The following is a 25,442-nucleotide window of genomic DNA, read 5'->3' on the forward strand; positions in this document are numbered from 1 at the left end:
ACAAAGTGAAAAGGCAAACTACTGAACATGAGAAGACATTTGCAAATGATATGTCTGATAGAGGGTTAATACCCAAAATATATAAAAAACTGATATAACTCAACACCAGAAAAACCCAGATTAAAAAATGGGCACAGGACCTGAACAGACGTTCTTCACAAAGAAAACATACAGATAGCCAACAGACACAAGAAAAGGTGCTCAACATCACTAATCATCAAGGGAAATGCAAATCAAAATCACAATGAGATATGGCTAGATTCAACAAGACAAGAAATAGGGTGCCTGCGTGGCTCAGTTGGTTAAGCAACTGCCTTCAGCTCAGGTCATGATCCCGGAGTCCTGGGATCGAGTCCCACATCAGGCTCCCAGCTCAGTGGGGAGCCTGCTTCTCCCTCTGACTCTCTCCCCTCTCATGCTGTTTCTCGCTCGCTCGCTCTCTAATAAATAAATAAAATCTTAAAAAAAAAAGACAAGAAATAACAAGCGTTGACAAGATTTCACATGAAGGGAAAGGAATTCTTGTGCACTGCTGGTGGAAATGAAAACTGGTATAGCCACTATAGAAAACAGTATGAAGGTTCCTCAAAAAAGTAAAAATAGAAATACCACACGATCCAGTAATTCCACTACTGTGTATTTACCCAAAGAAAAAAACTAACTTGAAAAGATATATGCATCCCTGTTTATTGCAGTACTTATAATAGCCACGATACGGAAATAACCCAAGTGTCCCTGATAAATGAAGGGATAAAGCAGATGTGTACACGTGTACACGTACACACACACATACACACACACTACTTAGTCATAAAAAAGAATAAGACCTTGCCATTTACAATATATATAGACTTAGGAGTATGCTAAGTGAAATAAGTCAGAGAAAGACAAATACAATTTTACTTACATATGGAATCTAAAAAACAAAGCATATGAACAAAAAAAAAGAGACAGATCCATAAATAGAGACTGATGGTTTCCATGCAGGAAGAGTAAATGGGTAAAGTGGAGTGAGAGGTACACAGGCTTCCAGCTATGGAATGAATAAGTCATAGGGATAAAAGGTACAGTAAAAGGAATATAATCAATGGTATTATAATAATGTATGATGACAGATGATGGCTATACTTGTGGTGAGACTAGCAAATATACAGAGTTGCCAAATCACTATGTTGTACACCTGAAACTAATGTAATATTGTGTGTCAACTATACTTCAATTAAAAAAACTATTAATATGTACTATACGGTTACATTTTAAAAGATGATGAGATACACATTTGCATATCTGTAAGGAAAGAAATCAAAATGTTAACAGTGGTTTTCTCTAGGTCAGAGGTTGGCAAACCATGGCCCAAGGTCCAAATCTGACTCATCAACTGTTTTTGTAAATAAAGTTGTTTTAAGATTTTAAGTAATCTCTACATCCAACGTGAGGCTTGAACTCACAAACCAGAGTCACAAGAGTCACACACTCTACTGACTTGAGCCAGTCCTGCACCACTGTAAATAGCTTTATTGGAACACACTCATATACAAAGAGGTGCCAGAATTGTAGGAACGCTGTTATGGGGGTATATCTCTGAGCTAGGAATCTTGGCTGATACAATAAAAAAATTTATAGGTCAAATTGTTTTGTCTAATTTTTGAATGCTTATTTTTTAAGATTTTATTTATTTATTTGACAGAGAGAGACACAGCGAGAGAGGGAACACAAGCAGGGGGAGTGGGACAGGGAGAAGAGAAGCAGGCTTCCTGCCGAGCAGGGAGCCTGACGTGGGGCTCGATCCCAGGACCCTGGGATCATGACCTGAACCAAAGGCAGACGCTTAATGACTGAGCCATCCAGGTGCCCCTGAATGCTTAATATTTTTAATCGCCTTTATAATATTACATATAGAGCTGTATTAAAATATTCCTGAATATCCACTTTGTTCCCTTAGAAATCTACAGTACACAAACTCTCCACAAACAAAATGGATTTATGACTCCCCCTCTCCAGATGACTATTTATGCCTTCTTCAATTTAATGAAAGACTTCACCATAAACTTATTCCTACTTTGAAGGCATTGTTACCAGATGGTCATTTTCAAATGACATAATCACTACAAAGAGAAAAATTCACCTTGCACAGATCCCAAACTCCATGCAATTTATTCCAAGACACTGTATACTTTAAAATTTTTGACACTCATTTTATGTCTTTTAAAAACCAGCACACACATCGTTTTCTGCTTTCCTCTTCCACAAACCAATCCAATATGGCCATTTTCACATCAAAATGTTAAAATATGTGAGTCTCCCTCCATAACTTCCTATTTCACATGAAGAGTATCTGAGATCTAATGTTCAAAATTCATTAACATGGTCCACAATTTCTCTACTACCCAAACTGAATTTGTCATCAGCTTGACCCCAGGCTAATTCACTTTTACCCGGGTCCATTTTTTTAGTTTCTAGATAACCAAGAAACTCATATGCTCCTTATTTTTGATGAAATTTCTCCTAAAATTTCATGCTTAGTTACCATCTGGAATTTTTGTCAGACTGAAAGTGACACACTCAAATCTCTCTCCATAAATTTTAGATTGTTTTAAGGATGTACTGTTTAATTACTGGAATGATTCTGAATTTGTCTACTGTAAGCATTAATAAAATTCAATTATATATCTATATGATAAATGTATATAACATTTCATTTTTAAAAAGGGGGCGGGGCGGTCCTGGGTAGAAAAAAAATGGGTGAAGATGGTCAAAAGGTACAAACTTCCAGTTAAATAAGTCAGGGAAATACAATATACAAAGAGGACAGATCTTAAAAGTTGTCATTACAAGAAAAAAAAATTTCAACAACCTGTACTGACAAATGTTAACTAGACCTTTGGATGATTATTTCACAATATATATAAACATAAAATCATTAGGTTGTACATCTGAAACTAACAACGTTACATGTCAATTATATCTCAATTAAAAAAAAAGATTTGGGCGCCTGGGTGGCTCAGTCGTTAAGCATCTGCCTTCAGCTCAGGTCATGATCCCAGGGTCCTAGGATCGAGTCCCGTATCGGGCTCCCTGCTCAGCGGGAAGCCTGCTTCTTCCTCTCCACTCCCCCTTGTGTTCCTTCTCTTGCTGTGTCTCTGTCAAATAAATAAATAAAATCTTTAAAAAAAAAAAAAAGATTCATAGCCCAGGAACTGAAGCCTAAATTAGACCCCATGAATATATATGACAGTTATAACTTAAATCCAAATATAAGAGGAAGATACCATAGCCCTTTATTTTTTATTTATTTTAGAGATCTTATTTATTTGTCAGAGAGAGAGAGAGCACAAGCAGGGGGAGTGGCAGAGGGAGAAGCAGACTCCCCATGGAGCAAGGAGCCTGATGCGGGACTCAATCCCAGAACCCTGGGATCATGACCTGAGCTGAAGGCAGCCGCTTAACCGACTGAACCACCCAGGCGTCCCACCACAGCCCTTTATGACACCGAACACCTTAACCCTAGCTTTTCTTTCAACCTTTTCTCTTTTGCCTTAATTGCATTATAATCTGAATAGTTACAATCTGAAAACAATTCACTTTTTATAGATGCAACCTTTCTATGTGGCAGTTGTTACCACAGCGCACCATTTCTAAAATCACCATCCCTTCCACCTTTTGTCAATCCATCTGACTCTCTTCCTTCTAGAAACACTACCTACACTTGACTCTGGTCATTCCCTTACTTTGCTCCTCCTAGTAGCAAGTACATGTCTTTGGTCTACTGTCTAACCTTCCAGACTTAGGTTCTTTGAACATTAATTCCTTGGAATTCAGTGTCTAGTCTTTAGAATAAAAGTATTAATGCTGAAAGGGATTTCAGAGATGGTTTGTTGAATTCTCTGATTTAAGGCATTAAGAAACTGAGGCTCAGGAAAGATAAGAACCTTGTCCAAAGTCACACAGCCAGTAGCAGAGTCTGGATAAGAGTTTGGCCACTTGATTCCCAATTTAATATACTTAGTTCCTCTCTAGCATTCCTGTTCTTCCATTTAAAAAAACTCCACAACTTATTGTGGGCCTGGTGTTTTGCAAAGTTTTGGAATACTAAGATGAATATGAATGATTTTACTATATATTTCACTTATTTGTCTTATTTATTGGCTGCCTCCACAAGTAGAATGTAAGCTCCACAAGGGAAGGGATTTGTGTCTATTTTGTTTACCACTGTAACACGACTGCCCGGCACATGGAAGGCACTAAATATTTGCTGAATGAATATGATGTGGCTACTATCCCTGAGACTCAGTTTACCTAATAGACACACTCAAAATTAACTATGCGATGTGAAGAATGCTATTACCAAAATAAGGAGACAGGGCCACACTGCAGAAATATAGAATCTTAGAACCTGAGGCACACAGGAGAGACTGGGCTTTGCAGGGTAAATCTGCCAGGAATAGAAAGGAAGGAAGAGCACCCCAGCAGAAGAAACAATATGATGCCAGAAAAGAGCATGTCAACCAAGGTAGGCAGGACAGGGAGTGGGATGTTGGAGGACAGCAATGTGGGAGGCTCAAAAGGGGTTTGAGAGATATTCAGGCTTACTGTGTATAAGCAGCAGACTGTTAGAAATGTGGCCTGACACCTGGCAGAAAAATTGCCACTGGATATATAGACTCATTGGTTGAAACCATGAAAAGAGCACCATTTAGGAAACTACACTTAGGGGGTAATCTGAATGTGAGTAGACTATTAAATTATGAAGTTGCATCCAGAAGTCTCTTCCCAGAGTATCAAGTCCCACATATTACATGACAAACTTGCATCCACCTGTTTACCCATGTGCCTGCCTGTGGCCCCTACTTGACTGATTTCACATTAACCATTCATATTTAGGATAATGATGGTATACTCCTAGAAATTCAATTCTAATATTGAGTTACAGCTCTCTCTGTTCTTCTCAACTGTAAACATTCCTAAGTATAACTATTTATACTTTCATAGTTATATGATAACAATAACTGGTATCTAACAACTTACCATTACTTCTTAGAGAAAAGGTGTGTGCCGTGTCTCCCAGTCTAATTATTTCACCGGTGGATTCTGTTTCATCTCCATCCCAAGAGGGGCCCAAAGCCTCAGATGACAAGGAGCACCTGAAAGAGTTCCCTTACTTACTTGGGGCCCAGCCTAACCATAGAGGGCCCCTCCCAAGGACCCCAAGAGTTCCTCCTAACAGCCTGCCTACAGGTATTCAGACTGCTCACTGTTATGTGCAGAAAAAGGGCAACATACTCCCTTCCGCTGCTTTATCACTTCTTGCTGCTTGTCTGTTTTGACTGATACATGTATGGGGGAACTAACTGTGTTCAAAGTGTCAAGGATTAAATGCATAGGAGAATCCACACAGAGAACGATAAACATTGGATATTCTAGGGGTGTGGGAGTGGAGTCTGGGTAGGTTATTAATTTTGCACTAAATATTCTTGTATTGTTTTACTTTTGCACTTTTTTAAAAAATCTAGTAATAAGAAATAAAGTCAGGAAATTCATTTTATGGTGGTCTCCTTTATGTTTTCCACAATGTACTATACCTAAACAGGAAAGCACAGCGTGTACTTTTCAAATCATGACAAACTCCATAAAAACATGGAGAATCAGATATTTGAAACAAAGTCATAGCATCATATTCAACCTCTAGTTATAACTACCATCAAATCTGTAATGACATTATATTTTTCCTATAAAAGTCACAGAAATTTTAAAAACTCTGATATTTGTCAACAATATTCATTCATGAAAGTGCAGTAACCCAGCAATTTTATACTGCCGGTGAGTGTATAAACCGCCACCACCTTTTTGGAAAGTGACTGCTTTTAAAAGCTTTATAACATTCATTCTCCTTGAATGAGTTTAGCTTAAAGAATAAAGAATAGCTTAAAGAATAAGTAAAAGTATGTACCACACTTTTAAAACCATAAAAAAAACACAAGAACGGCCACCTCCACTTTAGAGGAGTGGTTTAGCCAATTATGAAGCACACATATGAATGGTCTGTTGTATGATGATTAAAAATTATTACAAAGATTTTAACAACTTCAAGACTACTGATGTGTAAAATTTTAAAATGCAAAAAACAAAATTATATAACTAAATCCAAAAAAACCCTTGAAACAGAAAAAAAGACTAAAGTATAACAAAACATCAACAGTATTTATTCAGTTTTGAATGGTAGAGTTCATCTTTTTTTTTTTTTTAATTTCTCTGTACTTTCCAAGTTTTCTATAAGGAACATAAACTATTCTGATGACCTAGGGAAAAATTTAAAAATAAGTAGGTGCTTAATACTGAGAATTAAGTACTAGATATAGCTCATGGTTCTTAAAACTCCCTCAAGAAGGTTTAAAATATGAGAAGGTAGTAAAATTTTCACACTTTTTTTTTGTTTTTTACTGCCATTCTGGTATATTGTGTGCCATTTCAATTCTTAGTAGAAGGAAAAAACATAACTTGTTATGATTAAATTCATAGACACTGAGTGCTACCTCTCAAAAGAAACCCTTTTCCATGGTGACTTGGATTCCTTAGTACTTTCTGGCTCTTCCAAAGGTTCTCCTTGATGGGACTCTTTAAAACTCTGTCCAGTTTCACCTGTTCAGAATAGACAAAAACAATACCCAACTCCCCCCATTAGTAATGCTATTTTTATACAGGGATAGGTAGAGGTAAGAACAGTAAGGCACCCTCATCCTCTCCTGGTAAACTCGGCTCTTCTGAACATGAAATTAGAAAGAACCAAATCATCACCTGTGATGAGCATATTACTTGGGTAACAAACAAGTGTTGCTTTAAAAGCAGGGTCTGCAGTTGTATTAGCCACGTTTTATTTTTTAAGCTAGGTGGTAGGTTCATTTTCTATTGTTTATAAACACGTTTCTGTCTACAAGGGATGTCTAAGGTAAGAGGACTAGGTTGTGGCTTCAGAACAACATGACTGTGTCAGCTTGCCTCAGGCTCCAAGACTATCACTCCCCCTAACCTAAGAGTCAGACTACGTTAAGGCTTGGATGGAATTTTCCTTAAGATGATCACTCTTTTCTTCTATCCCAACATATCTGCGGATTACACTTTCACCAGTGGCAGCAACTCACTAGCAAAGTGATTTCAGGAGGTATGTGGGTGAATCTCCTATGATCCAGATTTATGGATATTCCCATCTCCATTTCTAGAGATTCCCTGTTTGGACATCCACCATCATTTTTTTCTATTTCTGTATTCAACAAGCAACATTTTAATAACATTAGTTAACATTCACTGTGCATCTACTCTAAGCTTGGCTCAGTGCTAAACTATTTATGCATATCTACTTATTCGACCTTCATACAGCCATGAAAGAATTTCAGATGAGAAAACTGAGGCTTCAAGAGCTTCAAACAATGAGGGGCATAATGCAGCACTGACTCAAGGTCTCCTTTCAAATCCTTTGTCCTTCAGTTTAAGTAAATGATAATGCTAGCTCAGGTAACAGGAAAAAGCTGCTCTGTATACCTGCTGTGACTCATGATAATAAAGATTTACTTCCCATTATTAACTGGCATTTTGAAGAATCTGCTCAGCTCTAGGTAATATTGCCATACCAACTTGGGACCTGCAAAGGTGAGTATCAGACTTTAGAAAACACTGTCCAATTCAGGTACTACCGCACAGGGAGGCCCCATCTGTGCAACTACCTCCTAGCAGCCCTAAGTTCACCACATTCTACTGACCTCCCCTTGAAAGATCCCTTCTCAGCTCTGCCTCAGCATTTCACTATGACCAGACTCCCATGTAAATATCTCTCAGTTCTGTGCTCCTCTCTCCATCCCCACTGCCCTATCCGTGGCCAAGCCACCATCGCCCCTCCCCTACTTACAATCAAGCACTGCATTGTAAAAACTGCTGCTGTCAGTGTAAAATTTCAAATTAATCTCCATCTAAAGGTAGTTTTCTACCTCTTAATCTTGCTTCTAGAATGACTAAATAGTCACAGAGCATCAAAATACCTACTGGTAACCTTGAATTAGGTGAGTTTCATATGTCTTTCACTCTCCCCCAATTCTCCTATAATGTTTTTATCGTACAACAGTACCACTTATCAATGGGGGATATGTTCCAAGATCCCCAGAGAATGCCTGAAACCACGGACAGTATTGAACACTATATATACCCTTTTTCCTGTACATACATACCTATGATAAAGTTTAGCTTCTAAATTAGGCACATTAAGATAAACAATAGCTAATAAAAAAATAGAGCAATTACAACAATATACAATAGTTACAGAAATGTGTTCTCTCTGTCAAAATATCTTATTGTATTGTACTCACTCTTCTTGTGATGATGTGGGATGATAAAATACCTACGTGATGAGATGAAGTGAGTGAATGACATAGGCACTGCAATACAGCATTAGGCTATTATGACCTTCTGACAGTATGTCAGGAGGATCATCTGCTTCTGGACAGAGGTTGACTGCAAGTAAAATGAAACTGTGGAAAGTAAAACTGCACATCTGGGGGGAACTATTCTATGTATTTATGGTTGTCTTCCTGACTTGAGTATAGGTTTCTTTGAGAGCAATAAACATGGCATGCAATTCTGAATCCTCCCAGAGTACTTGGGCTGGTACATATTTAACATACATTAAACACTCAAAATACTCCACACTCAGAACACTCAAAGTTTTTGAAATAAGAAATATCTTGTGTGGCAATTTTTCCTTCCTACATGATTTTAAATCTTTTCAACAATGATGATAAAAGGTAGAAAACTATCATTAAGAGTTTAAGGTTAATTTCAAATGTCATAATCACAGCACAGGTCTCACCATCAACGGTGTGAGAAGAATGATAAGCCTACCCATACTTTTGTTTTCATTCATATTAGAATTTATGTTGATTGCTACTATTGCTAAAAACTTGTTGGGTAACTTTAAAATAGTAAAATCATTCTTACATGGGTCATATATTACTCCAGTCATGACACAGCATTATTTAATCAACCAATCTCAAACTGTTAAGACACACAGGCTTTTTTTCTTTCTTTTCAATTACATTGCAATAAAGACCTTTAAGCCCCTTTCTTTTATATTACTTCCTTAGGATAAATTCTTAGAAATGAGATAAATTGAGCCAAAAATTATAAATAGTTCTTATATACTGCTGATCCACTTTAAATAACCATAAGCCTTTTGGAAAATAATATGGCAATATTAATCTTTATAATTATCATTAAAAACCATAAAATAAAAATTTCACACAATAAATTGTTACAATTTGGGAAACTGAGTTACTGAAGACTAAAATAAAATGTTCAGGCTGTCACAAACCTGTAGTTTGAAGACAAAAAACACACCAATTTTTCCTGCTAATGCTTTAGCGATATCCAAATTGGTAACTAAAATAGCAGTTCTGACAGAGAAAATTATAGTCAGTAATTTCATGCAATAAGAAGACAACAGGCAATTTTAGCCAGAATTTAGCCATTACAGATTAGCCTTAAAGTTATAAGCAATAGCCAAGCTGACAAAGGACATGGTGACAGTCTAGGATAATTTTTCTCAACCACTTAGAACAGTAAGAATTGAGATTTATGATTAACTTTACCAGGTATATGCATTAGTGATTCCAATTCCTGTGAAGAAAAACAGGCAAAAAGAAAAAAGGCAAAAAGGGACAGGATGTAGAATATAAACCAAATCAAATTTCTATTTTTAAACTTACTTTTCTCATGAGATGTCTCACTGATGTGTTCTGTAAGATACTCCAGCAACCCATCAAATATTTCTAGCAGATTCTTAATAGATTCTTTATCTCCTTTCACTATATTTTCTCCTAAACACAGGATAAAGAGCTAATTAAAAATATTAACCAAGAAATTGAAAGCCTCATAATTTTGAAATGAATAAACCACCATGCACTGTTCTAGATAAAAGAATTATAAACTAACTCAGGAAAAACAGTAATATAAATATTAAAAATATGAATTTTCTTTTTTTTTTTTAATTTTATTTATTTACTTGAGGGCGTGAGAGCAAGCACAAAAGCAGGGTGAGGGGCAGAGGGAGGAGCAGACTCCCTGCTGAGCAGGGAGCCTGATGCAGGGCTCAATCCCAGGACCCTGAGATCATGACCTGAGCTGAAGGCAGCCGCTTAACCAACTGAGCCACCCAGGCGTCCCAAAACATGAATTTTCTGATGCCTAATTATATTTGAAGAAACAAAAGCAGCAGCCTTGAATATGTTTGATAATTAACTGGCATATTCCTTCCTTTATCAAAAAACAAAGTAAGTGAACTTAAGAAAACATCCCCTAGTAATATTTATACAAAAATATAAAGCATCTAAGGAGAACTTTATTAGGCTGGTGAAAAAAAATGGCATGAGAGAACAGTTTCAGATTGTGAGATCCTACTTCTAGATGGTGGTTTGTTCTGAAGATAAGAGCAGCAGAGTAATATAAAAACAAAACAAATCTGTTGGGATACTTTCATCAGGAATCTCTCATTTTTTCTATTTAACTTCTGTTCATTTTGTATGCATCATGTCATCTTCTTAATTAAAAATTGCCTATGCATACAAACTTCCAATTTGTATAACTTTGTATACAGTTTGTATTAACTTCCAGTTATAAAACAAGTCACAGAGACAAAAAGTAAGGCATAGGGAATAACGTCAATATTGTAATTAGCATTGTATGGTGACAGATGGTTAACTAATCACAGTGAGTACTGTGTAATATACAGAACTGTTGGATCACTATGTTGTATACCTGAAACCAATATAACTTTGTGTCAACTATACTTCAATAATAAATTTTCTTAAAAAAACTGTCCATGCATATAAAACCCTTTTTAATTTCACCTCACCCCCAACTTCTCTAGTCCAATCTCCCACCGCATCCACTTTACACCCAGAAGTTAATCTTTAAACAATACCTGGCCCATAATAAATTTTTAATAAATGCTAAATTGAAATATTGACAAGAAATGGGTTGGTAAAAGCATGGAAACTTGGCATGCTTAGTGTCACCTAAAATGGACTCTACTCAACATCAGGTATGGACGGAATTTAACTCAAGACACTTAGGTTGTCCTTCAGGAGATCATGCCTGCAATTCTCATAAGTTCAAACCAGTAAGGGAGAGGCAAAATGGAAATTTGATATTTGAGAGAATCTAGCCATTCAAAAGTTCATTCATGACGCAAAACAAACCTAAACCAGAAATGTGATGTTCAACACTACTACTAGTACAGATGGACAACATTTGACAATTTTTTTGTTTAAAGCAAATATTATTCTTAAGCCTTATGTTTTTCTGACTTAAGATACACAAGTATACCCCAAGGGCATACTCAGAAATTCTCAGTTGCCAGGATGGGGAGCATCCTCTGCCAACCCAGCAACTAAGATGGCATGTCAAAGTGAAGTGCTTTGTGGTATAGGAGATATTGCTTTAAACAGAACACAAGGAGTAAAAAGATGCTGTACGGTATACCACAAGAGGTGAACAGTTTTGCAACTTTTCATGGGGTGGGTGTGTGCTGTCAGGAGCAGCTCTGCGATCAAAAGTTATATATGCAGATACAACCTTGCTATAGTAGGTTTTAAAAGCACAAATACCAGAAATTGCCCTGTTCAAGTGATAAAGCAATTCAAAATTGCAGAAGAATAAGAAAATCCTTGGATTACCCTTCAAAATGAATTATCTCCAAACAAATTTACATTTACTCACCTAGAACTGAACTCAAAAATTAGAGTATCTTCCTAAAAGTTTGTCATCAATATTAAATTGAGAGATGTAAATGACCTATGCTGATTAACATTTATCTCTCTTAACTGTCAAAGAACAAACCAATAGTGTAAGCCTTCTCTTAGTGATTCATCAAACCCACTGGGGCGCCTGGGTGGCTCAGTCATTAAGCGTCTGCCTTCGGCTTGGGTCATGATCCCGGGGTCCTGGGATCGAGCCCCGCATTGGGCTCCCTGCTCAGTGGGAGGCCTGCTTCTCCCTTTCCCACTCCCCTTGCTTGTGTTCCCTTTCTCACTATGTCTCTATCAAATAAATAAATAAAATCTTTAAAAAAAAAAAACAAAACCCACAGATTCCCTCTCTTCCTTAGCTTAAAATAATTTACTTGAATAATCCTCATTTTCTTACTATGTAAAATATAGGGATTTATAAATATATTTGGTAAGTCTGGCTTCAGAATATAAGCATGATATACTTTATTCTGGAAAAAGGTTCACAATTTAGTTTTATTTATTTGAATACACAATATATTAACGGGGTTTAAAATTCAAAAAGTGCAGGGTGCCTGGGTGGCTCAGTTAAGCATCCGACTCTTGATTTTGGCTCAGGTCATGATCTCAGGTTTTGAGATCAAGCCCCACGTAAGGCTCCACACTGGGCGTGGAGCGTGCTTAAGATTCTCTCTCCTGCAACCACTCTGGAAAACAGTATGGAGGTTCCTCAAACAGTTGAAAATAGAGCTACCATACGATCCAGCAATTGCAGTACTGGGTATTTACCACAAAGATACAAATGTAGGGATCCGAAGGGGTACGTGCACCCCAATGTTTATAGTAATGTCCACAATAGCCAAACTGTGGGAAGAGCTAAGATGTCCATCGACAGATGAATGGATAAAGATGTGGTATATATACACAATGGAATATTATGCAGCCATCCAAAGGAATGAAATCTTGCCATTTGCAACGACGTGGATAGAACTGGAGGGTGTTACGCTGAGTGAAATAAGTCAATCAGAGAAAGACATGTATCATATGACCTCACTGATAAGAGGAATTTTTAATCTCAGGAAACAAACTGAGGGTTGCTGGAGTGGTGGGGGTGTGGGAGGGATGGGGTGGCTGGGCGATAGACACTGGAGAGGGTATGTGCTATGGCGAGTGCTGTGAATTGTGCAAGACTGTTGAATCACAGATCCGTACCTCTGAAACAAATAATGCAATATATGTTAAAAAAAAAAAAAGAAGATAGCAGGAGGGGAAGAATGAAGGGGGGGAAATCAGAGGGGGAGACGAACCATGAGAGATGATGGACTCTGAAAAACAAACTGAGGGTTCTAAGAGGGGAAGGGAGTGAGAGGATGGGCTAGCCTGGTGATGGGTATTAAAGAGGGCACGTTCTGCGTGGAGCACTGGGTGTTATGCACAAACAATGAATCATGGAACACTACATCCAAAACTAATGATGTAATGTATGGTGATTAACATAACAATAAAAAAATTAAAAAAAAAGATTCTCTCTCCCTCTGCCCCTCCCTCTCATTTGCACATACACATTCTTTGTCTCTCTCACAAATAAAATAAAAAGTAAAATTCAAAAGTGCAAAAGGTATATAATGAAATCTCAGCCCACCCTCATCCTGTAGCCCTGAAGTTCCTCTTATTGGAAGCAATCAGTATTACAGGTTTCTTGCACATGCTTTGAAAGAGTCCTTCTGCGAGCAATCAACTGCATATTTACTCTCACCTTTGTTTTCTACAGTAGCACCATACTCTGCACATTATTATCAAGTGCACATTTTTCTGACACTATATACACTGGAGACTGTTGCACTAATATGGAACATTTTACATAATGAGGATCATCAAAAATCTTTTACATTGGCAGAGTAATTCCGTGTATGGAGCAATCATTAACTTATTTAACCCGTCCCTATTTAGTGGACATTTAGATGTTGCTAATTTTTACCTACTACAAACAAGCAGCATGTTAGCTTTAAAATAACTAAATAACAGGGCACCTGGGTGGCTCAGTTGGTTGAGCATCCAACTCTCAATCTCAGCTCAGGTCTTGATCTCAAGGTCATGAATTCAAGCCCCTTAAAAAAATAACAAAACAGGGCGCCTGGGTGGCTCAGTCATTAAGCATTTGCCTTCGGCTCAGGTCATGGTCCCAGGGTCCTGGGATCGAGCCCTGCATCAGGCTCCCTGCTCAGCAGAGAACCTGCTTCTCCCTCTCCCACTCCCCCTGCTTGTGTTCCCTCTCTTGCTGTGTCTCTCTCTGTCAAATAAATAAAATCTTAAAAAAATATATCTATAACAAAAAAAATAAAAAAAAAAGAATGAAAAACATACTTCAAACGACCAGGATACTTACATCTCAGATCCAGGTCCATCACAAACTCAGTGTTTGACTCTCCTAAAAAACCTCTCAAGGATGGGTGCCTTAATTCTACCAGTCAATTGTCTTGGCTCAGTGTTGTCGTTTGGTCTACTTCATAAGCTTACTCATTTGGTTAACTAAACAGTGTATACGGTTCTACCTAATAAATCATTTTAGTAAAATGCAAAATTATTTGATGGTTAAGTATACACCAACCTGTTATGTGAGACAAGCTGACTTGCAGGTAATCCAAGGCCAGTGAATCAATTACTGCTTGTACATTATGAGCTTCATCCTCTTGACTCCTGGGAATAGCTATGAGGTCTGTGGGAAAAAAGCCACATAATTTTTCATCTGAGGGTCCAGGTTGTCATGGTCTCTGACCAGGCTTCTAAGTGAAGTTAACAGCTACAAAAGCAAGCTCCACCCAAAGAGAAGAGGCTTTTATAAAGTACAGATAAAGCTAACAGAGCCTGATTTCTATATAGCACCTTTATTAGTTGACTTAGTCAGTTAACATATATGTGAACATGCTCTACAATAAGCACCATACTACAGAAAGATTAAGATAAATTCAAGGAGATGCTAATACTCTAATAAGGGAAACAATATGTGAAGTGAGACTTTAACCCATAATCGTGGGCTGCTTTCCATGAGAGAAAAAACCCACAACAGGTACGAAAGGAGAGTCCTTGTAAGTCTTGTTAAAGCACCCTAGTAGGAATTACTGGCATAATGATTTAAAAGGTCAGTATAGACCAGACTGAGAGAGATATTAACATCAACTTATACGTGGAATTTCTCCTCTAGTACTGAGGAAGGTGAATGTTTTGGAGAAGTATGAAAAAAGTATTTTAAAAGACTAACCAGGTAACTCTATGCCTCTGCACTCAAAAGGTTAAGACTAGCATCAAAGATACCAGCTGGAGGCCATCTCCGTTATTCCAAGTGATGAAGGCACTAAGTCAAGGGAACAGTGGGAAAGGAACAGAGACTACACACAGTTTTAGTACTTGATGGTTGTAAGCTACACAGAAACAGCAGAGGAATCTATGGATAAGGACTCTGAGATACTTAACCAGGGACGCAGGACAAACATCAACTCGTATCTGTAATACTGGTTAAGTAACAAGACCCAACAAGTTTCCAAGTTCTACTCAATTTTAGAACCTTTGAAGATAGATTTACAGAAAAGGTGTAACTTTCTTTTTTTTTTAAATCTTTATTTATTTATTTTTAAAGATTTTATTTATTTATTTGTGAGAGAGAGAATGAGAGACAGAGAGCATGAGAGGGAAGAGGGTCAGAGGGAGAAGCAGACCCCCTGCTGAGCAGGGAGCCCGATGTGGGACTCGATCCCAGGACTCCAGGATCATGACCTGAGCCGAAGGCAGTCGCTTAACCAACTGAGCCACCCAGGCGCCCAGAAAAGGTGTAACTTTCATGAGGTATTAGGCATAATTAAACAGAAATGACCAAGACCACTTGAACTGATTTGACCAAGGGTGTTACTATGTGTGGGTCTCATTAAGGTAATGAATGCAAGTTGGATAGAAATAAGATATAAAAGAAAAAAGTCAAGATTTTATAAATCTCATAGGATCTAACTGAAGGCTCTCAAAACTCCTGGCCTAAGATATAGTCACTATTACTCCCACTTTTTAGTACCCTTACCTGGTACCTTTTCTCCCAAAATGGATTGGTAAAGAGCAATAAAAACATTAGCATCACAATCTTCTAGTTCTCGTATCCTCAGGTGTATGTGACATTTCAAAAGAAGGTTATTGGCAACGGTTATCCACTCTGTCAGGAATGGAAAAAGATCAGCCTTAAATAGCACTAGAAAAAGTCAACCCCCATGAAGACAGACATTGAATGATGTAGAAGATAAAATATTTGATTATTGTAGAAGTTCAAAGATCCTCTGAGGCACGAATTTTGAAAATATTTAATTTCTTGGGATGACGTCCAGAGTGCTAGAATTTTAATGTAGTCAAAACCATGATGCAAATCTAACTTTTACTATTGCAACCTAAAATCTTAAGTTATTTTACCCCTGTTCTTATTTTACCAGCCATACCTAATGTTTTTATTTACAACACACAAGTAAACGGGAATATATGTCATAAACGAGTTTGTTAACGATAGTCTGAGGTTACCAGAAACCAGTTAATAGAAGCTGCTTCAAATTCCCAATGGTATTAGTCATGTTTTTACACAATTATCTTGTGCAAGTCAGAATTTCTCTGGTGCCCAAATAGGTGGTGATTAACTTAGGCTGTTAAAAACTGAAATAATGACACCCAACACTACAACATGTTAGTTTTTTAGAAAATTACATTTAATGAATAAGAAATAAAACATAGGAAATACACAAAAACGTCCCTAAATTCAGAACTAGCACGTTACCAACACAGTCGAAGTTTCCTGTGTACCACCGCACCCCACCCACAGATACGGTAGGAATTAGCAAGGTTATTTCAAGACTTTCTCAAACAAAGGTAATTTAGAAAGCCTGACCTATTTGATCCCTGATATAACTGGCGATTAATGAGAAAGTCCTTTTGTGTTCGACATATTCAGTATGTTCTAGGAATAACGATGTCCGTGTGTTCAAGGCACGTTATCTCCCTCCCCCCACGCCCACTTCTCACAGCTGACCAAACCACGACAAGCAGTCTGAACGCTGTCCTGAGGAAAGGGATGAAAGCGTCCCAGACAACCCAACCCACTCGCTTTGCAAAAGCGGTTGCTAGACAAAGCCGGTAACTCCAGAGGGCAATGAGGAGAATATCCAGGAGCATCAGCAAATCTTTAAGAGTGCCGTTCCCCCAAAAGTTCAATGCACATGCAGGTACGGCCTCAGTCCCCACAGTTCAAGAACCAGAGAACACGCTGACACGGGCCGCATTCCCCACAGAAATACAAGTCCCGGGAAGACGCTTTCTGACTGCCCTTTTTGCAGCGAACTTGCAGACGTGCTGCGGGACTCGCCACGGGATCCTTCTCTCCACACCCCAAAATCGCGCTCGATGGCCTCTAAGCCGACCGAGAGCGGGGCTAAGAAACCCACAGAAACCGCCCACTACGACGGGGTGTCTGTCACCAGCCCTGCGGACAGCCCAGACCTAAGGAGTGCATCCAGAGGACTCAAGATAAAAGGGGAGTTCGGGGACTTAAACGGCTTCAGTTCACACACACCGGGGCTCCGAGCCGAGACTCACCAGCCTCTGAGCCCGCCATGTCACGGAGGCAGGTCGCCGCCGGACTCCCAGCTGGGCGCGCGGTGGACGGCGTCCTGGAAGGGCCGCACAGCGCAGACGCACCGCCAAGGTGGGGGGGGGAACGAAACTAAAGGGCAGGGGGTAAAAGAGGGAGGGACGTTAAAACGGTTTCTCGCTGCTGATTGGCCATCACAAGAGCACTTCCTTTCGCTGCACGCGCTGAGGCGGCGGTTTGTGGGCTCTGGATACCATTCTTCGCGGGCAAGATCCCGCTAAGGAATTCTCAGGTGGGTGGGTTTGACAGGCCGGGTCACCCAGCAGCCCAGGCCGGTCTCCCGGGGGCATTAGTACGGTACTTCCGGTGAGCTCTTTCGTTTCGTATTCTTCCGCCGTCGCCAAGTGGAGAAGTAGTGCGGTCCGCTTACCGGAGGGGCGGAGCAGCCACGTGACAATGTCAGGCTCCGCCTTCCCATCTCAGTTGGTTGGGGGCGTGAAGGCTCTTTGGAGACGTAAACATCTCCAAGTGGGCTGAGTGGGTAGGCCTGTGCTGGCCATTTTGTTGGCTGGGCTGGAACTGAAAAAGGGCGGGGTGGCTTCCTTGAGGTGTGGAAAGACGAGAAAAAGGTGAAGGAGTGTAGGCTGAGATAATCTCAGTGTAGGTGGGCCCAGCCATGAAAGGGCCCCCAAACCGGCGACTCTGAGGGAGGGGGAGGGGGGGGGGGGGGGGGGGGGGGCGAGAACATGGCGGATCCCGGAACGCCGGCGGGCGTTGCGGCCTCTGCGCAGGGGCGGGGTGATTAGGTCATAGAGCGGCTCCCAGCAGTCTCTGCGGCGGAGGAGGCGGTCCAGGCTATAAAACCGGCTGCCGGGACGCGGCCGGTACCTCATTCATTTCCACCGGTCTCTTGTTGAGCAGCTCCGGCTCCTGTCATCGCCGCCCCTCCGCCGCTGCCGCCCCCGCAAGGCTTTGCCATAGCCAAAGCCACCTGCAGCGACTCGTCGCACCCGATTCTCTCCACTTCGTTCCCCGCCAACCGCAACCATTGACGCCATGTCGGGTTATTCGAGTGACCGAGACCGCGGCCGGGATCGAGGGTGAGTGTGGGAACGGACTTGTCAGGCCCGGCAGTGGGGGATGGGAGGCCGATGAAGGTGGCGGCGGGCGGGGGCGGCGGGAACTTGGCTTTTTTAGCCTATTATTAGGTTTTATCAATCGAAGGTTTGCGCCATTTTGATATTTGTCCAAAACTGACTGAGGGATGTTTTCCTGTTAACGGTCCTCAACCTCGCCTTTTGTTGGCGGGGGTGGGGGGAGGGGGCGTCGAAGCCCCCCCCTCCCCGACGATAGAGCAGCTGTTGGGAGAACCCGGGAGAGCGTATTTCGATGGGAGAAAAGCGCGACGCTTCCAGGAGAACGAAGTCAGCGCTGTTAGGTGCATCTTCTCGGGAGGTGTTTTAGGGGCCCCAGGAGTTCTGTGATAGCCGAGGGGGTCGCCTCCGAAGCCATTGATGCGGCGGCGGCAGGAGGGTGGCTGGCACCGCGGGAATCGGCCATGTGGCTGAGTCGCGGGTACAAAATGCCGGCGTCGGACATGGCGGCGGCGCCTTTGTTACCCCGCCCGGCGGAGGAGCTCAAAATGGCAGCGTCGAGAAAATGTGGCGCAGAGAGAAATGCGAGACAAAGGGGGAAGCGCCGCCCCAGCGGGAACGCCGCCCGGTCCGGGACTCCTCCCCCGGTAGTTGCCAGCTCCTCCTCCTCTTTTTCTTTGCGTTATATAATTTTGCTATCTCGATCGGGAGTCCTTCCGCGGGATCCCCCCATTCGATAGGCTTGCATAAGTGTCTCTGAGACCAGCGTCCTTGTTTTGTTCTCGTTGCTGTTGGTGTCCCATTATTCCCTTAAAACCAAAGCTGCTTTGGTTTTAACTGTTGATAAATAACGTTGTTAAGCACCTCCCTTGTATTGTCTCTTTCCCAGACATTTAATTCCTAAGCTCAAGGGAAAGACTAGGAGCTACAAGCTGTTGTCTATCCTTGTAATTTGAACTTCAGGCGTTTGGGCAGCCAGTTTCCGACCCGGTAAATCCCGGGCTGTTGACTTGGCTTCAGTAGTGTGTATTTGGGACAACGGGAAGTGAGAGAGGTGCTAATTGTGGCTTTTGAGAGCATGACCGGTGCTAAGTGCTAAGCCTTAAACCTCGAAAAGTCTCTTGTTTACGTGAAGTGTATGCCAAGGGAGAATGAGTTTGTATATAAATTTCTCTGTAGACGTTTGAAAATATGAGTAACAACTTTTTTGCTTTAATTTCAGGTTTGGTGCACCTCGATTTGGGGGAAGTAGGGCAGGGCCTCTATCTGGAAAGAAGTTTGGAAACCCTGGGGAGAAACTAGTCAAAAAGAAGTGGAATCTTGATGAGCTGCCCAAATTTGAGAAGAATTTTTATCAAGAACACCCTGATTTGGCTAGGCGCACAGCAGTGAGTAATTTCACATAGCTTCATTGGGCTGTAATTCGATAATGGTTTCTATCTAGTAAGTAAAAATATGAACAGAGACCTCGTGGAAATGACCAAATTTAGGGAACTTCGCACTTTCTGAGTTAAGAGGTGGTACTTTGGAAACAGGTGTCTTCAAATTTTTCTGCATAGAGTGGTTAAACATAACTGCAATCGCATCTTTTACTGTGTAGGTTTTCCATATGTGGATATAGATTTTAAATGGTCTTATTAAAGTTTAAATAATAGTTCATAAGTTTAGGGGCTTGCTGGCTGCATATTAGTGAAGGTTGTCATGGTACTTAGTAGATTATTACAATTTGTTTTATAGCAAGAGGTGGAGACATACAGAAGGAGTAAGGAAATTACGGTTAGAGGTCACAACTGCCCAAAGCCAGTTCTGAATTTTTATGAAGCAAACTTCCCTGGTAAGTGCTAGTTTTGATCCTCCCTTTTTATTATTTTTTGTTTTCTTGGCATTACTAAATTTTACTGAATTATTACTAATTACAGCAAATGTCATGGATGTGATTGCAAGACAGAATTTTACTGAACCCACTGCTATTCAAGCTCAGGGATGGCCCGTTGCTCTAAGTGGATTGGATATGGTTGGAGTAGCACAGACTGGATCCGGGAAAACATTGTCTGTAAGTGTGGGAGACTTTGAGTTTTAAATCTGTGGTCATGTGCTAGAGAAAATGGATTAGGAATATAAAGAAACCAGAAGCCTTTTAATTTAACTCCTGTTGTTTGTTCCCTCACCACAAACAGTATTTGCTGCCTGCTATCGTCCACATCAATCATCAGCCATTCCTAGAGAGAGGTGATGGGCCTATTGTAAGTATATATCTGTATTTTTTCTTAATTTTTGTCTAGGAGTACAATGCAGTGATTTGTAGAATACATAGCAAAAGATAATCCTTGGGGTCTTATGTAGAGACGTTAGTTGTATCACGTTAATTTAGCTGCTGACAGAGCTGCCTTGATTATACTTGAGTATTGGACAGCAAAACCAGTGACCTGCCCATTTAATGCCAATCAGTTAGTTTAAAACTAGGATCCAGGAGTTTGCTAAAACCTGTTCCACTTTTTGTTCTTTAGTGCTTGGTGCTGGCACCAACTCGGGAACTGGCCCAACAGGTACAGCAAGTAGCTGCTGAATACTGCAGAGCATGTCGATTGAAGTCCACTTGCATCTATGGTGGTGCTCCTAAGGGACCACAGATTCGTGATTTGGAGAGAGGCATGTAACAAAAATTGTATTTGTCACTGTTGGTGCTGGAAGTTCTAGATGTCATAGTTATATCTATGTGTTTAATTGAAGGTGTGGAAATCTGTATTGCAACACCTGGAAGACTGATTGACTTTTTAGAGTGTGGGAAAACCAATCTGAGAAGAACTACTTACCTTGTCCTTGATGAAGCAGATAGAATGCTTGATATGGGCTTTGAACCCCAAATAAGGAAGATTGTGGATCAGATAAGAGTAAGTGCCTTTAAAAATGTTTTATTTTCAAACTTAGGTCTCAATTTATTCTTGAAAATACAATGTTTTTAATCCAAAATTCTTTAGCCTGATAGGCAAACCCTAATGTGGAGTGCAACTTGGCCAAAAGAAGTAAGACAGCTTGCTGAAGATTTCCTGAAAGACTACATACATATAAACATTGGTGCACTAGAACTGAGTGCAAACCACAACATTCTTCAGATTGTGGATGTATGTCATGATGTAGAAAAGGATGAAAAGTAAGTTTCCTATAGAAGTTATAAAAATTTTGCCAGATAAACTTTGGAGTTAACCCTTTCTTAGGTTATCTTAAAAGTGACTTTGTTGGGTGGAACCTGAATGTGTTCATTTAAAATTTGTCTTCCTGAAAAATGTTTTCCATCATTTACGTAATTGGTTATCGCTATATAGCATTCCTTCAGGTGAAAGAACATGCTTTGTGGCTTAAGGACCAAGGGCAGTTGCTTGATAAGTGTTCATGCAGGTGTTTTTACTTGTAGCCGTGTAACTGAAGGTAGTGCTTCAGTGACCTTAAATGCGTGGCCATAACTATGGACTACTTTTTAAAATTCACAATTTTTTTTCCCCAAGACTTATTCGTCTAATGGAAGAGATAATGAGTGAGAAGGAGAATAAAACCATTGTTTTTGTCGAAACCAAAAGAAGATGTGATGAGCTTACTAGAAAAATGAGGAGAGACGGGTATGTGGGCTTCTTCCATTGAAGCAGGTGTATGAGAGCTGAGGTTAGGGGGAGGGGCAAACCGATCAAGAGTAATGATATGTTATGGATGACCATTATTTGGTGTAAATAAAACTTGTTTAGGTGAAATCAAAGGAATTGGTGACTAGATAGGTAATCTTTCAGGTTTTAAATGTGAGTCTACTGATAACGGTTTTTCTTTAATGTAGGTGGCCCGCCATGGGTATCCATGGTGACAAGAGTCAACAGGAGCGTGACTGGGTTCTAAATGGTTAGTTAAATGAAAATTTTTTTTTTCAAAACCTGGAATTCTCAGATTATTGATGATCCTTTCTTTTTCACAGAATTCAAACATGGAAAAGCTCCTATTCTGATTGCTACAGATGTGGCCTCCAGAGGGCTAGGTTAGTAAAAACTCGAATTCATGGCTTGGTTTCCCAGAAGATCTCCATATAACTTTTTTAAAGAAAGTTTATTGCTTTCTTTAACCTCTGCATTTTTTCTAAGTTTTTTTCATATAAAGGTGCAGTCTTTGTGGCAAGGCCTAGGCATGACAATCGGAGGACTCGAGGGGGATGGAGGACTAGTGATCGGCTGGCTGCTTCCAGTCGATTAGAGAGGTGAAAAGCTGAAAGTGTGCCAGTAATCTTCAAAAGGCAGAACATACCACCTCTGCCCCGTAAACTGTTCTCTCCGGGGGAAAAAAATGGAAGTTATCCTCACAGTTCACTGCCGTGGTATTTCTTCTGTCCCATGCTTTGCATGACTGCCATGGTACAGCATTGTTTCAAACTGTTTACTGTGATCTGTGGGTCTTTGAGTTTCAGTGAGTTTGCTGAAATGTTGAAGAAATATTTCCAAACTTCAATGTTCAATGAAATTTTTGTTCAAGTTTGAAATGGAGAGAGCAGCTTTAAAAGGTACTAAGCCTTTTACAAATTGGTGAGTACTGGCACATGAGATCTAGATCAGGAGCAACTTCTCACACTTAGTCAGTGGGAAAAGAAAGCAGTGCTTTGAAAGTTCCTCCCTCACCTACACAGTAGTCGTCATGTCGAGACCTGCCAGAGAGAGACACATTCTCAAGTGAATCCTGGCTTCTTGGAAGCGCTTGCCTAGACGAGACACAGTGCATAAAAACAACTTTTGGGGGACAGGTATGTTTTTCTTGCAGCTGCGGTTGTAAGGTCTTGGCAAGACAAGCAGTGTGGCCAGAATTTTGAACTTCTGATGAGTGTGTAATGCAAAGGACCATGTACATTTTTGTTTAAAGGTCCTCAAAATGAGCACATGAAGAGGTTGCTGTGAACCTTTAAGTGGCCCTACTGCGCAGAAGCATTCAGATGTCACTTGATGATCTGTAAGGGGACTTGGCTGGTTTGGGAATATGTTAGAGAATACACGTCCTTTTGACAGGCTCTCTATCATTGGGTGGGTAATGAGACAGGTAGATGGTGTGTGCTTTTTTTTTTTTTTTCTCCCTTCCAACCTCAATGGTATTCCTACAGAGAATGGATAACCATTTTAACTGTATTTTTTGCAGCCCGTACCTTCTTGGGAATACAATTGTCTAACTTTTTATTTTTGGTCTGGCTGTTGTGGTGTGCAAAACTCCGTACATTGCTATTTTGCCACACTGCAACACCTTACAGATGTGGAAGATGTGAAATTTGTCATCAATTATGACTACCCTAACTCCTCAGAGGATTATATTCATCGAATTGGAAGAACTGCTCGCAGTACCAAAACAGGCACAGCATACACTTTCTTTACACCTAATAACATAAAGCAAGTGAGCGACCTTATCTCTGTGCTTCGTGAAGCTAATCAAGCAATTAATCCCAAGTTGCTTCAGTTGGTCGAAGACAGAGGTTCAGGTAAGACCAACCTTCATTAAGAAATGTTGGTGATTTGGGGTCACATGATTGTCTACAAATCCTTTAAATGGGATTGGCGGGTGAGTAAAATCTTCAATATGAAACTGAGAAAACACTTCACACATAGAGTGAATTGAGCTTCCTAATTCCTTCTGCGTTCATAATGATTTGTGCCATGGAAATAATCTGCTTGCAATCTTTTTTTTCTTGACAGGTCGTTCCAGGGGTAGAGGAGGCATGAAGGATGACCGCCGGGACAGATATTCTGCGGGCAAAAGGGGTGGATTTAATACCTTTAGAGACAGGGAAAATTATGACAGAGGTTACTCTAGTCTGCTTAAGAGAGATTTTGGGGCAAAAACTCAGAATGGTGTTTACAGTGCTGCAAATTACACCAATGGGAGCTTTGGAAGTAATTTTGTGTCTGCCGGTATACAGACCAGTTTTAGGACTGGTAATCCAACAGGGACTTACCAGAATGGTTATGATAGCACTCAGCAATATGGAAGTAACGTTCCAAATATGCACAATGGTATGAACCAACAGGCATATGCATATCCTGCTACTGCAGCTGCGCCTATGATTGGTTATCCAATGCCAACAGGATATTCTCAATAAGACTTTAGAAGTATATGTAAATGTCTGTTTTTCATAATTGCTCTTTATATTGTGTGTTATCAGACAAGATAGTTATTTAAGAAACATGGGAAATGCAGAAATGACTGCAGTGCAGCAGTAATTATGGTGCACTTTTTCGCTATTTAAGTTGGATATTTCTCTACATTCCTGAAACAATTTTTAGGTTTTTTTTGTACTAGAAAATGCAGGCAGTGTTTTCACAAAAGTAAATGTACAGTGATTTGAAATACAATAAATGAAGGCAATGCATGGCCTTCCAATAAAAAATATTTGAAGACTGAATTAAGTGGAAATTGTACTTTATTTTACATATATAATGTCATGTAAAACTTTGCTTAGATGGTCTGTTTTGTTTTTTTTTTTTTTTTACCATAAAAACTTAAATTGCTCCTTTTCTCTAATTTTGGTTTGGGAAGTGGGGAGATCAGAAGGCCCTTCTTAGAATGACCTATTTATAGTGCAAGAATTAAAATGAGATTAAGTTTATACAGTTGTAGGCTAAATTGCATAAAGGCTCTCTGTCCGTACCTCATCAGGTGAGTCATTTAAAAGCCTAATGGTTAGGATGGTGAAGTGAGATTAAAATAGGAAATAATCAACTGTATAGCCCCACCCTCAAACTTAGTGTGAGAGCAACATGGATGACTTTATTCCTTTGCAAAATTTTATCATTGAAAAGCTCCAAATAACTTTTTCAGAATAACTTTTGGCTCTATTATAAATTACCAAAACGGTGAACAAAGCTAAAAGACTTTACACCTGTTAAGATCTTTGGCCAAGAGCTAAGTTTGAATTTAATATAGATTGTAGTATTCAGGCTCTTGGGGCACTTAACTATGGTT

General features: G+C 40.0%; 2 protein-coding genes across 12 annotated transcripts in view; one reads left to right on the forward strand and one right to left on the reverse strand.

Annotated features, from left to right (window-relative positions):
• Positions 1-17,546, reverse strand: part of CEP95 (centrosomal protein 95) — a 36,875-nt gene extending 19,329 nt beyond the window's left edge. Inside the window, exons 1-6 of one of the 9 annotated variants that reach the window (XM_073883267.1) lie at positions 17,382-17,546; positions 15,832-15,960; positions 14,374-14,481; positions 9,747-9,857; positions 6,531-6,636; positions 5,026-5,141 (exon numbers count right to left, since the gene is read on the reverse strand). In XM_073883267.1, coding sequence (XP_073739368.1) covers positions 5,026-5,141; positions 6,531-6,636; positions 9,747-9,857; positions 14,374-14,481; positions 15,832-15,960; positions 17,382-17,400 — 589 coding nt within the window. In that variant the 5' untranslated portion in view covers positions 17,401-17,546. Of the gene's footprint in view, positions 1-5,025; positions 5,142-6,530; positions 6,637-8,351; positions 8,514-9,746; positions 9,858-14,373; positions 14,482-15,831; positions 15,961-17,381 lie in introns of those variants that run through there. The other 8 variants (XM_073883268.1, XM_025889936.2, XM_025889937.2 and 5 more) reach the window with 8 other exon arrangements.
• A 105-nt stretch (positions 17,547-17,651) lies between these two features.
• On the forward strand, positions 17,652-24,882 carry DDX5 (DEAD-box helicase 5). 3 transcript variants are annotated; one of them, XM_025889941.2, is made up of 14 exons: positions 17,652-17,668; positions 18,298-18,476; positions 19,693-19,858; positions 20,208-20,304; positions 20,390-20,523; positions 20,648-20,713; positions 20,978-21,119; positions 21,201-21,361; positions 21,449-21,621; positions 21,974-22,084; positions 22,294-22,355; positions 22,429-22,488; positions 23,737-23,961; positions 24,176-24,882. In XM_025889941.2, the coding sequence occupies exons 2-14, from the start codon at positions 18,433-18,435 to the stop codon at positions 24,577-24,579; spliced, it is 1,845 nt and encodes a 614-aa protein (XP_025745726.1). In that variant the 5' UTR covers positions 17,652-17,668; positions 18,298-18,432; the 3' UTR covers positions 24,580-24,882. The 3 variants fall into 3 exon arrangements, with proteins under 3 accessions (XP_025745726.1, XP_025745727.1, XP_073739374.1); XM_025889942.2 differs by lacking the exon at positions 17,652-17,668 and adding an exon at positions 17,891-18,005; XM_073883273.1 differs by lacking the exon at positions 17,652-17,668 and having other exon boundaries at positions 18,250-18,476.
• Positions 24,883-25,442: the final 560 nt, after the last annotated feature.

The sequence above is a fragment of the Callorhinus ursinus genome, unplaced genomic scaffold (assembly GCF_003265705.2).
Source record: "Callorhinus ursinus isolate GAN/ISIS: 27379988/994484 unplaced genomic scaffold, GSC_fseal_2.0 scaffold50, whole genome shotgun sequence".
Taxonomy (NCBI): domain Eukaryota; kingdom Metazoa; phylum Chordata; class Mammalia; order Carnivora; family Otariidae; genus Callorhinus; species Callorhinus ursinus.